The 11,735-nt window shown below is 32.6% G+C and overlaps 1 protein-coding gene across 4 annotated transcripts; it reads right to left on the reverse strand.

Moving 5' to 3' along the window:
• Positions 1–3,158: 3,158 nt before the first annotated feature.
• Positions 3,159–11,423, reverse strand: LOC114419258 (ubiquitin-conjugating enzyme E2 variant 1A-like). Of its 4 annotated transcripts, XM_028384893.1 has the most exons (6): positions 11,264–11,420; positions 8,996–9,135; positions 5,435–5,560; positions 5,232–5,358; positions 4,197–4,285; positions 3,159–3,467 (listed from the first exon to the last, which is right to left on the reverse strand). In XM_028384893.1, the coding sequence occupies exons 1-5, from the start codon at positions 11,289–11,291 to the stop codon at positions 4,227–4,229; spliced, it is 480 nt and encodes a 159-aa protein (XP_028240694.1). In that variant the 5' UTR covers positions 11,292–11,420; the 3' UTR covers positions 3,159–3,467; positions 4,197–4,226. The 4 variants fall into 4 exon arrangements, with proteins under 4 accessions (XP_028240694.1, XP_028240695.1, XP_028240696.1 ...); XM_028384894.1 differs by lacking the exon at positions 4,197–4,285 and having other exon boundaries at positions 3,188–3,467; XM_028384895.1 differs by lacking the exon at positions 3,159–3,467 and having other exon boundaries at positions 3,931–4,285; positions 5,435–5,533; positions 11,264–11,423.
• Positions 11,424–11,735: the final 312 nt, after the last annotated feature.

Below are 11,735 nucleotides of genomic sequence, written 5' to 3' on the forward strand. Positions count from 1 at the left end.
AGTCTCCCTTTAGTATCAGAGGAAGAATTCTTGATCTGTATCGTTGTTCTCTTACACCTCAAATGGTGGAAGCACTTATTTGTACACAAGATTGGATCCAAAGAACACCATCACCACTACCTTCAAATGAAAATGATGTATTTTTGGAGTTTGAAAGAATTAAAGAAGGTAACAAGATTTGTTTTTCTTAAGGTAGTTTATGTAAATATATAATATGAATGACAACTAAAAAATTTCTTTATGTTTTAGAACTTGTTCCCTCACTAGCTGCATTGGATGTTACTCATTTAGTCTTCTAGACATTTACACTTGATGATGATTGAAGAATCAAGAATGCTTCTTTTTAATCTTTTTTAGTTATTAGGCTTCCTTAACTGAGTTGTGGCTCATTAATTTCATGTGTTAGATTTGTACTGAAGCCAAGTATGCTTTTTCTTTTAATTGATAGTTTGACTACTTAATACTTTGTTAGTGTTTGCAAGTATGTTGACAGCTTGGAGCCTTTGGTGTATCTCTGAGACTATGACATGTTTTAACATAATTACTTTTGCTTCTTTTATTATGAATGTTTTCATAATTCTTTTTATTATGAATTTTCACATCATTAAATTGATTGCATTCAAATATTCAAATTTTCAAATGTAAAAACTTATGGTCTACTACTACAACTGTTACATCAGTTGATTAGTTAGCATTTATGCATAGGCTATTCATTGGTCTGTCTAGAATCATTAAGAAACATAGTATGGACCAAGGTTGGTCTGTTCATTGGAATTTGGGAATCTCGAACATTGGTTTGAATTTTGAGTTTTAGTCATTCTGTCTCATGGTCATTTTGCATTTCTCAATGTCAGTGGTGTTAACTTGCTTCAATTACTGTCATCCAGGAATCTTGCCAATAATCATCTTGAAGGGTCTATTCCACTTAACATTAGTTCATGCAGCTGCATCCACGCTACTTTGGTTGTAACCTTCGTGATAATCTTGTTTCCAAACTAATGAAAGATGTGGAAGGCACTTGCAGGTGATTCCCCTTAAGATCCTTTCAATATTTTTTTTCCACTAGAAAATGAGTTGTGCTAAAATGGGAAAGAAGATGAAATATGTGAGTTAATCAATTAACCATACTATTTCTCTTATACATTCCCTTAACTTGAGTCCTTTGACAATGATAAGCTTTTCAAGATGCTTGAAGTTGTGAAAGTTAGCAGACAATTACCCAATGAATAAGTGCTAACTTTGTCTTGGGTTTCTCTCTTATTAAACTTAAAGAAACAATGAAGCATGAAATAAAAGTACACTTGAAAGGCCACCTCAAGATAGAAACATCTGCAATTGCAATAAAGTAACACTACAATAATCACCATAGCTTGATTATCGCAAGAATGAAGAGTGCTAACAGTCTTCATATCATCCGTGGGATGATGCTACTGTGGATTTTATGACAAGTGGTGGTTATAATATTGCTCCTTTGATGGGAAAGGTATGTATATGAAGCCTTCCAAGTTGTTGATGAGTGTTGTATTTATTATGTTATTTTTATGGCATTTGGACCAGAGAAATCCTTTAAAACATATGAATACTTTGAAATGTGAATCCTCATCATAACTTCTGATTTTTCCATGAGATACCATGACTGCTCCTCGTACCCTTTTATCCTGACCTGCTAGGTTGTCTGCATTATTGTGGGCACTGTTGAAATTTGTTCGCATGATCATTTTTATTTTAATTTGAGTAAAAGTATGCCTTTATTCATTGGGGATGCAAAATGGGCTTGACAGAGATATCAGTTTGCATAGAAAGCTAAACAATTATGAGTTAGTTTTAATGTAGCATACTTGTGTACTTGAAAAATCCAAGAATAATAATAATGTAAATAACTATATTCAATAGATGATCCAAGTTCACGGACGTATGCATAATGCATTTATAATGTAATTATAGACCACTTCCTCCCTGGAGCAATCCAAGATATAGTAGTTACTATCATGTCTTGTGAAATTTTTATTGTACTGAGGCTGTTTTTACAGCGGATTCTAATTTCGAATTTTAAGATCCTTTTTAACTGTCCTTTTGTGTGAACCCATGTCATGTGTATACTTGTGTCTGAAAATTGTGGGATAACATTTGACTTGTCATCAAATTGTTTTTCCTTTGGTACTTAATTTCAATGGTGGGCTGAACATTTAGTTAAATTATGCTTTTCACTTGTTGGTTATGTTAGGTTCGTGATCCGGGACTTGTAATAGGTAGTATCACTTATGCAAAATATTACCCAAGAAAAACCATATTTAACCCAATAAATAATGGTTGGTTTCGAAGCTACACTTTGATTCTATGGTAATTAACATCGTCAATTCTTGGCAATTTATATTTTCTCCATTTCATTCTGAGGGAGCACTTGCATGTGAACCTGCGACGTCTCTTGACCCCTTGAGGTAGGGAGATAGTTAATAGTTTCGGATGAAAACGATGAGTTAACATTTAATTAATGCAATTTAATGTTTTTTTAATGTGGGGCTATGATCAGCGAAAGCTTTTAAATTGTTTGAAAATATAGGATTGAATGATGATATAAATAAAACTTTACTGCTTGGCATATGTATAACAAATGGACTATCTGGGTTGATGAGGGTGGCTGTGGAGAAACAATTATTTCAGGAGATCTTTGGGGAAGCATATTTCAGTAATGTCTTGACAATCAAAAGCATGTTGGGAGACTTTGAGTTGATTTCTGGGTTGAGAGTGAATTTCTACAAGAGTGCTTTGGGAGGAGTGGGGTTAGAGGGAAACACTTTAGATGTTTATGCTAACATTTTCAATTGCAGGTTGATAGCTTTGCCATTTGGGCCGTGTAAAAACCGGTTCAGAAAAAAAATCAAATCGAACTGATTTTTGAACTGGTCTAACCAGTTTAGTTTTTAACTCAATTCTACGAACCGGTTTTTAAACTGGTTCGAAATCGAACTAATTTAAAAAAATCACTTTTGAACTAGTTCTGAACCAGTTCTAAACTAAATCGGTTTCGAATCAGTTTATAATTGTTTTCAGAACCAAACCGGTTTTGAACTAGTTTTAAATTAATTTAAAACTATTTTAAGAGCTGAACTGGTTTTGAATTGGTTTTCAATTTTTACAACTTATTTGGAGAAATCATTGAATAGTATTTCAAATACACTTATTTCAATTTGGTATTTGGTGTTTAATTGCATTAGGTAATTCACAATGGAATCGCTACAAAGTTTCAAAAGTATAAACATCAGTTATAATATTAGCATGGAATATTGTTCCCTATAGCAGTCCAATAAAGTGAAACAAAGTAAGAGAGAATTATGCTTCTTGATCATGACTTTCCAGCATGTCAAGTAACATGTTATAAAAAGTGTCACAAAGTAACTAACCACTGCAAACTTATTGCTGATGATGCGGTCGTTTTCACCCCATATTATCAGTGTTTTCTGTTTTACCTGTTTAAAAAAAAATCAAAACATCTTTTTGAGAAGGAAATAAAAAAAATGGAATCTAAGGTGTGAATTGTCCATACAAATATGACTCAAAATATGGACTGGAAACAATGAGGCATAAGGAAATGAAGCTTCTTTGCTCCAGACAAATGGATTTTCACAGTTGTGATATATAGGTGGATTAACCCCTCCAATGGATTTTTCAAGTACACAAGTATGTTACATTAAAACTAACTCATAATTGTTTAGCTTTCTATGCAAACTGATATCTCTGTCAAGCCCATTTTGCATCCCCAATGAATAAAGACATACTTTTACTCAAATTAAAATAAAAATGATCATGCGAACAAATTTCAACAGTGACCACAATAATGCAGACAACCTAGCAGGTCAGGATAAAAGGGTACGAGGAGCAGTCATGGATCACTAACCTAACATAACCAACAAGTGAAAAGCATAATTTAACTAAATGTTCAGCCCACCATTGAAATTAAGTACCAAAGGAAAAACAATTTGATGACAAGTCAAATGTTATCCCACAATTTTCAGACACAAGTATACACATGACATGGGTTCACACAAAAGGATAGTTAAAAAGGATCTTAAAATTCGAAATTAGAATCCGCTGTAAAAACAGCCTCAGTACAATAAAAATTTCACAAGACATGATAGTAACTACTATATCTTGGATTGCTCCAGGGAGGAAGTGGTCTATTGAATATAGTTATTTACATTATTATTATTCTTGGATTCTCCACGGAATTACACAATACAACATCTCACCACCAACCCCTTTTGATCAACCCTGGATTCTTCATTGCCTGTCATAAAATAATCATTTATTATGCTCAAACCATTAGAGATCAAAATGAATGGAATCAAAAACAATTTAGCCCTCAAACATTACTACTTTTTTCAACTAAGCACCTTTTTATAAGCTTTTCAACTAAGCCCCTTAACTTTGAAATTAGTAAATTTGATCCCGAGTTTCAAGTTCTAATCAATTTTACTACTATTGCTGAAGAAATATTAAAATTATTCACCATTTTTTCTGATTATTTAATGCCCACAAAAATAAAATACAATTCTTAATGATTAAATGTTTTTAAAACAGCAGAGAAGGAACTAGATTCTTCCCCAGTTCTGGGTCAACAAAATCTCTGATTTCAACAACTAAATTTTCAAAGGAGTCATAGTTTTAGTTTATGTACCAATTAGATAATTTTTTGCTGAATTTAAGTAAGATGTACTCATCACAGATTCAAGAAAAGAAACTTAAAATATGTTGGTATTATCATTACAAATATAACACACTATCTCATTCTCATGTTGAAGGTCTTAACAAAGACAACAAACAAAAGCACTTCATAAGACTACTTGGAGAAAGAACAAGCCAGCAGTAAATCTCATAAGTTGTAACCATTCTAACAATTTTAAATTCTGAATAGCGGCATCTTCAAATTTTACAATGACTAACTTCCAGAGCATCATTACAAGCTCAACAAAGTTAATACTGTCAATAATCCCTAACAATTAACTTTCAATCACTTAACCAAAAGACAAAGTAATTTCATATATAAGAATCCATATATCAAAAACATATAACCACCTTTTCCTCAGATTTAGACAACGAAACAGATATCATGATATCAGTAAACCATACAGATTATAGAAACTACTAACAATTATGAAATACATTCAACCATATAGCAATTGATAAAATGTATATATAAACAAATCGCAACTATAAAAATGAGATAGACACACCTTCAGGAGGCTGAGTTAGCTTCCTATTTTGGGGAGACATCATTTCTCTCTTCAATTGAATCAAAATGTCTTCCATTGTACGCTCACGTTTCCAATTAGCAAGCATAGGAAACAAATGTGGCTCAACCTGGTAATTTAGTGATTAATGAGTACAATTTCAAACACACCACAGCAATGAAGCCTCTGCAAGAATTGCCTCTTACCACTCCAGTTTCTTGATTGACACATGTCATGTTAATCCTTGTTTGAAATCTAACAGATGGAGGATTGTCTGGATAATCCCTGCTGCAAAACAATTTCAACTGGTAGATACGCCCTTCATGAACAGTCTGGTAAAATAACATGATGGACAGGAAAAACAGGCCATATCAATATATTATTTAGTAGAAACTAGTTTTAGTTTTGCTTAGCAGCTAGAAAGTGAGACACCTTTGAAAATCCCTTATAGAAGATATTTAATTATTTTGAATATTAATTTATTTTTCATTTAATATCTGTCATTATCTCACCTATTATTTTTATTATTTCATCAAAAACATTTCCATGTTATGATCACTTGTTGTGAGACAACCACCAGCAAAGCTTTTTCTTACAAGGTTCATTGTAAGCCTAATTGTGGGAAGAATCATGATGTTTGGGTAATATTTGAAGTTTTGAAAATCAATTCCATGTGAATAGAAAATCATAAGACATATTTATCTGGTCAAAACAATACTCTAGGAGTTAAATAGTTTTGGTTTACAGAACAGGTATGGCCTTGATCAGAAATGATTGCAAACCAAGCACCACAGCTATCCATGCTAACTCTTGGAAGTTGGAAATTTAATTCCCAAGGGAATGCTTTCTTTGTACGACTGATTTCTTTCAGTTTGGGTGATGTTAATGCTATCAAGTTCTGGGTGGACATTTAGGTATGGGCATTCCTTTTCAGAGACTTTACTTTTCTTGTTCCATCTGTCTACTTTGCATAATCAGCCTATTATCCACTTATACTCTAAATTTCTAATTTCTAATCAAGAATTTAAGATTATTCCTGAAAATGGAATTTTCATTTCCATACAGAATTGCAGATTTAAATGACAGAGAGACAAGTAAACTCAAAATGCCTTTTGATTTTACTTAAGACTACTCTGAACCAATTTGGATAGATGAGTTTGGATATTGGATTTTCTAGTGTTTAGCTCCTGCAAATTTTTACTTCAGTTCCGTATACTCCGGGCATTACATGATTTATCCTTAACAAACTCATTACCCTCTTAGGTCAAGTCTTTTGTTTAGATGGAAGTGCTTAAAAGGATTAGCACAAACAAGTTGATGCAAATTTGAAGAACTTACCTCACTTTTTCTCCAGATACGTTACCTCACTCTTGCAATAATTCGTGCTTGACATACCCATTTGGAAATCCAAAGCACACTCTTAGGTAAGTATTTTGTTTAGATACAACTACAAGTACATAACAGGATTCTTACAAATGTGTCAAATGACTTCATGCAAGTTTGAAAAACTTACCTTACTCATGACTACTGCTGCTTTGCAACAAGCTTTATTAGAATTTTAGAACATTGGATTTGTCCCACTACTCTACATTTTTTAATGGTATAATATAAAGGTTTCCATAAAAAGAGACTAAGTAGGTATTTGGTTTGAGAAATGTTTTCTGTTTTAATTTTTCATTAAAAAAATGTTATCTTATTTTCACTTTGTTTCCTATTTTCAACAGTTTATATAGGAATAATCAAAACAATAAAAAATAGTTTTTAGTGTTTCCTGTACAAATCTTTGAAAACAAAAAAATAATATAGTTGACATTTTTCTAATTAAAAGTTACAACAGAAAATAAAAATAGAAAAATATTTCTTAAACCAAGCACCCACTGATGTTTTCTACAGGAGTTCAGGTTTGGTAGTTATATGGTGTGTGTGGTTGGATTGCATCTTTAAAAGGGTTTCTCCCCTTCCCTGCTTTCCACATTTAATTGAGAAGAATTATTTTTGCTTCTATGTCATGTTCTGAACATGACTGTTTCAAGAGTTTTGGTATTTCAGGTGCAAAGACACCGGAAAATCTTGCTGCATTCAAGTATTACTCTAAGAGGAGTGCTAACAACACACTCTAACAACCTCCTTCTAACACACACTCCATCATTAGTAGAAATTTATTGAAAACTACAAAATTAGGAGAGAAATTCATTATATGATAAGTGGCACTCACCAAAATTTGAGTGAATTTCAATAAATTTCAGCCAGTAGTAGAGTGTTCAAAAAAATGTGTCAAAGGATGTGTTGCTAGCATTTGTAATTACTCCAATAGTCCAATATATTTTTTTGTTTACTTTTGTTTTCGTGATTGATCCAATTCATCCTACCATCACTTCGCAGAAAGGTTTGCAACCATAGAAAAACTCAGCAACCTGATGATATCTCAATCATAATATCCAAAAGGCCAAAACATAAGAACAAAGAAGCTCAGGAAGAAGAAAGAACTATTTCAGTTTAAACTTGAAAGCTCTTCTGGTGCAGCAAGAGATTCCCCCAACTTCATGATCCATCTTGATCACCACTGATAAAGCTTGAACCCAGAAAATGGAAGGTGTATAAAAGGAAGACAAAGGGTTAGAATCAATTGTCATTCTCTGTTGGTAAATTTGACCATGATAATGTCTTCAAGCAACCTCTTTATTCCATCCAAAGCAAAGAGAAAGAATGTGAAAGAGAAAGATTGAAATAGAGAAGATTTTCAGTTGAGGACAAGGTTACAAATTGGTCAACAAGAGAAGTGGGAGTCAAACAAGAAAATTGGTGGGGGCTTAGATGAGAGGGTAGAATTAGTATCAAACTTTTTTTGAAAATATACAAGGCAGTTGACATCCTTCTAAATTATATAATGTTAATGGAATGGGGGTATTCCTAAACATCTGTAAATAAGAGTATTTTAACGTTAGTACAAGAGTATTTTTATATATGCATATGTAAAAATTATAGGATTTCATACTGGGCAGATGAAAGGAAGGTGTTATTTGAGATGGAAAGGTGCTTCTCAAGCTAAAAGAAAAACATAACCATACAATAAAACCTACTATGCTTTATGGTACTGACTCAATGGTGGGCTGTAAAGAGCAAACAAAAAAAGCGTTATGTAGATGAGGATGTTGCATGGATTAATGGACACATAAAATGAGATAAATCAGAAACAAAAGAAATAAAATAGGAGTAGTACTTGCTGAGAAAAAAAGATGGTAAAATGATAGAAACTAGTAGAAAAAAGACCTGTTACTGAATCAAGTACTTCTCAGCACTGCCCAATGTAGGTCCCAAGACAGAGATACAACTGAGTATTTTAGAGACTTGGCCACAACATAGGTATGTTCTCTCCGGCCACTAAAAATGGCAGCCCACCAAAAACTTTGTACGAAATACAAAATGCAAACGTCTATTGAGTAGCACCATATCAGTAAACTAAACCTGGAGTTGGTTTTACTAAAAATTCTATATATTTGACCTAATAATATGTATTGTTTTTATACAAATGGAACCTTTATTTATAATTTAACATCCAACATTTGAATCCATATATGCCAGAGTTTCACATGTCTATGTCTAAAGAACAAAAAAACCAATTTACTGATTATTAATCTATAACATATTACTCAAAGATATATTAAACAAGCCCCCACTGAAATTCAAAATATTTACTTTGTCATAGAAGCAAATAGGGATGTTAGCTGGGGATTCCAATGTGTCAAAAATAACAGACAGCAACTTACACTAGGGGGACCGATGATAGTCCCAGTCCAAGATTGCATGTATATGTCATCAGCATCATCCATTCCATAGCTAACAGTTCCATCCCCAATTCCCTTCTCACCTCTCTCAAGCTCTTCCAATAATCTGAAATTCCTAGGAACTGCAGGGACCAATTAAGAAGAGTAAATTTCAAATCTAAGTTCTATTAAATCCTTCAAAGCTGTTTAATTGAAATACTTACAATGACTGATGAAGGCAATCATTGATAACTTTTGTTATAGAAAAAATTAAAAAAGAGATTTTGTAAGAGAGATTAAAGGAAAAATACAACTAGAGTGATGAAAGATATTCTCCAAAACGGAAAAAAAAAATACAACAAAAATATTTGTGAAGACTCTGTTGCGTAGCAAAGCTGTCCAATCTCTTTGGATGCCATCAATATAAATCAATTGAAAAGCCACAAGCCAAAAACCAATAGAAAGCTATTCACAACTTACATTAATGATACAGTTGAAGTAAAATGAGTGGGAATATGAACCACATTGCAATGGATGGCTAAGTTGCAAACAGTAAGTCTGAGTCATCAGTACATATCATCATTTAAGTTCATTTATCATTATTACAGAATATTCTCAAGTCACTATTCATACATTATATATATATATATATATATATATATACAAACTGCATAAAATAAACTGCCTACTTAGACATATCATTTGCTTCAAAACATATCAAAAGAAAATACCAAATTTTCTTTATTCTTTCTTGAGGAAATTTCAAAACTAGGAGTAATTTTTTGAAGTATGAAATTGGTAGGCAGCTGCAAAGGTTAACTGAAGACAATAAAACACTGAGAATAGGTCAAATAGTATATCCACAATCGTCGAAATTGGCCAACAATGTTTGAAGTTATATACAGTTGGTGTAATTTTTATCACCTTCCTAATACCAGGTCTAGTGCAGTATCAGCATTCTCTATTTCAAAAGATAAATATGCTGATGAGAGATGATATATTTATCAGAGAGGAGTCATTAACGATCTCAGATTTATCAATTTCCCCTCAACAGCATCTAACAAAATAATGAGATCTTAGGCAGCTCACCACCGCAAAGCCTCCATCTAATAACACAATATTATTGGAGTGCCACTACAGCTTTTGCATTGAATTATATAGAACTAAACCTAGTGTGTAATAAATAAGCTGGTTCCGAAATGGTATGACACAATATAGGAAATAACTAATACTTCCTAGGTTCACAATAAATATTAAACCTGACACTGACAAGCTGTGCATAAAAGTTCATTGTGATAAATTGAAGATGACACAAAACACAAGCTAACTCCATAACACTGTATGAGTAGGAAGATGGCATAATTGTACCACAGCAGCATAATTTAGATTTGTCCAGTAAGTTGAAGAAATATAGTTCTAGCATCTTACTATATTTATAATTTCACAAAAAAAAAGTACATAAACAGATGACAGCACAAAGGACTTCAGCAGTGATGATTAGCCAGATTTGAGTATTAGAAACGGTGCAACAAATTTATTTTCCGATTAAATTAGACTTTATCAAGTTGCAGTCCACAACCACAATTATAACTGCAACATAAAAAATTTTGTGGTCTCCACACCCTGCCTCAGCTGCATTATCAAGGATTGCAAATTCACAGTTCACGACAAAATTGCAACTGCAATCCCAACTAATTGCAATTTAAAACCCTGCATGAACTGTCTGCAGCAACTCGATTGCCACTTGCAGAAAGCATTATATAAACATAGCAGACACAATAACCATCTCACCAATTACAAAATCTTAAATTGAAAAACCTACTTTTCTCCCTTTTTTCACTTATTTCATCATTAGTTATTGCATTAGGTAATTATTTTGGAGAAAGAACCAATCCACAAAGGAATCACCCCCTCTCCTACCACCACAACAATAAATCAAAAACCAATTGAAACCATAACTCCGAAATCAAAAGCCATTTATAATTTAATTAATCATAACCCATTTGCAACGCTCAACCCAACCCAACCCAACCCTGGCACCCAATTCAAAAAATTAACAATTTCTGAATTTAAACCAGCCAAAACAAGAGGAACGCAATTAGAATTATGGCCAGAACAAACATAGAGGCTCTTCAATTAAGGAACCACAAGATCACAAAATAAGATAAAAATAAAATAAAATGAAGAGTTCGAAGCAAATAAGGATTGAAAAAAAATGATGAATTGGAAAGGGAAATGATTGGGAAATGGAGGTGTTGAATGAATGCTCACCCACGACGCTGGATCCTTCGGAACCCATTACGATGGTGAAAACTTGGAAGACTCAAAAGGGTAGGGTTTGTTACGAGAATCGATAGAGAGAAAGAAAAAGAAAAAAGGCACCACCCAAGTTTTATCTGGTGATGGTGCAGTTAGTTGTACTCCAACTACTGTGTAGATGGAAAACATTTGTAAATCTAATATATCACAAAAAATCAAATTTTATGGTCTCATTTTAATAAGTATTATATCATTTTATGAAATTTGTTATTGAACGGTGAGTTTTAAGTTATATAATGGTGTAACTCAAAGTTACACTTCCGTAACTCTAATAAGTATTATATGATTGTATGAAAGAAGATTTTATTCTATAAAATGATTTTATGTGGTGTTTGATATTCATTTATTCTAAATAATTCAATTAATTAATGTATGTTTTATATTTATTTTCATTTTTTGAATTTTATATATTAAGTTGAAGAAC

Source organism: Glycine soja, chromosome 7, assembly GCF_004193775.1.
Source record: "Glycine soja cultivar W05 chromosome 7, ASM419377v2, whole genome shotgun sequence".
Taxonomy (NCBI): domain Eukaryota; kingdom Viridiplantae; phylum Streptophyta; class Magnoliopsida; order Fabales; family Fabaceae; genus Glycine; species Glycine soja.

Bases quoted from the DNA above. Each gene is read 5' to 3' on its own strand.
- LOC114419258 (XM_028384893.1), bottom strand. From the start codon at position 11,291: ATGGGTTCCGAAGGATCCAGCGTCGTGG. The intron at 9,136-11,263 runs GTGAGCATTCAT...TGGTCCCTGCAG, and splicing joins CGAAGGATCCAGCGTCGTGG to TTCCTAGGAATTTCAGATTA. The intron at 5,561-8,995 runs GTAAGTTGCTGT...TTATTTTACCAG, and splicing joins CTATCATCGGTCCCCCTAGT to ACTGTTCATGAAGGGCGTAT.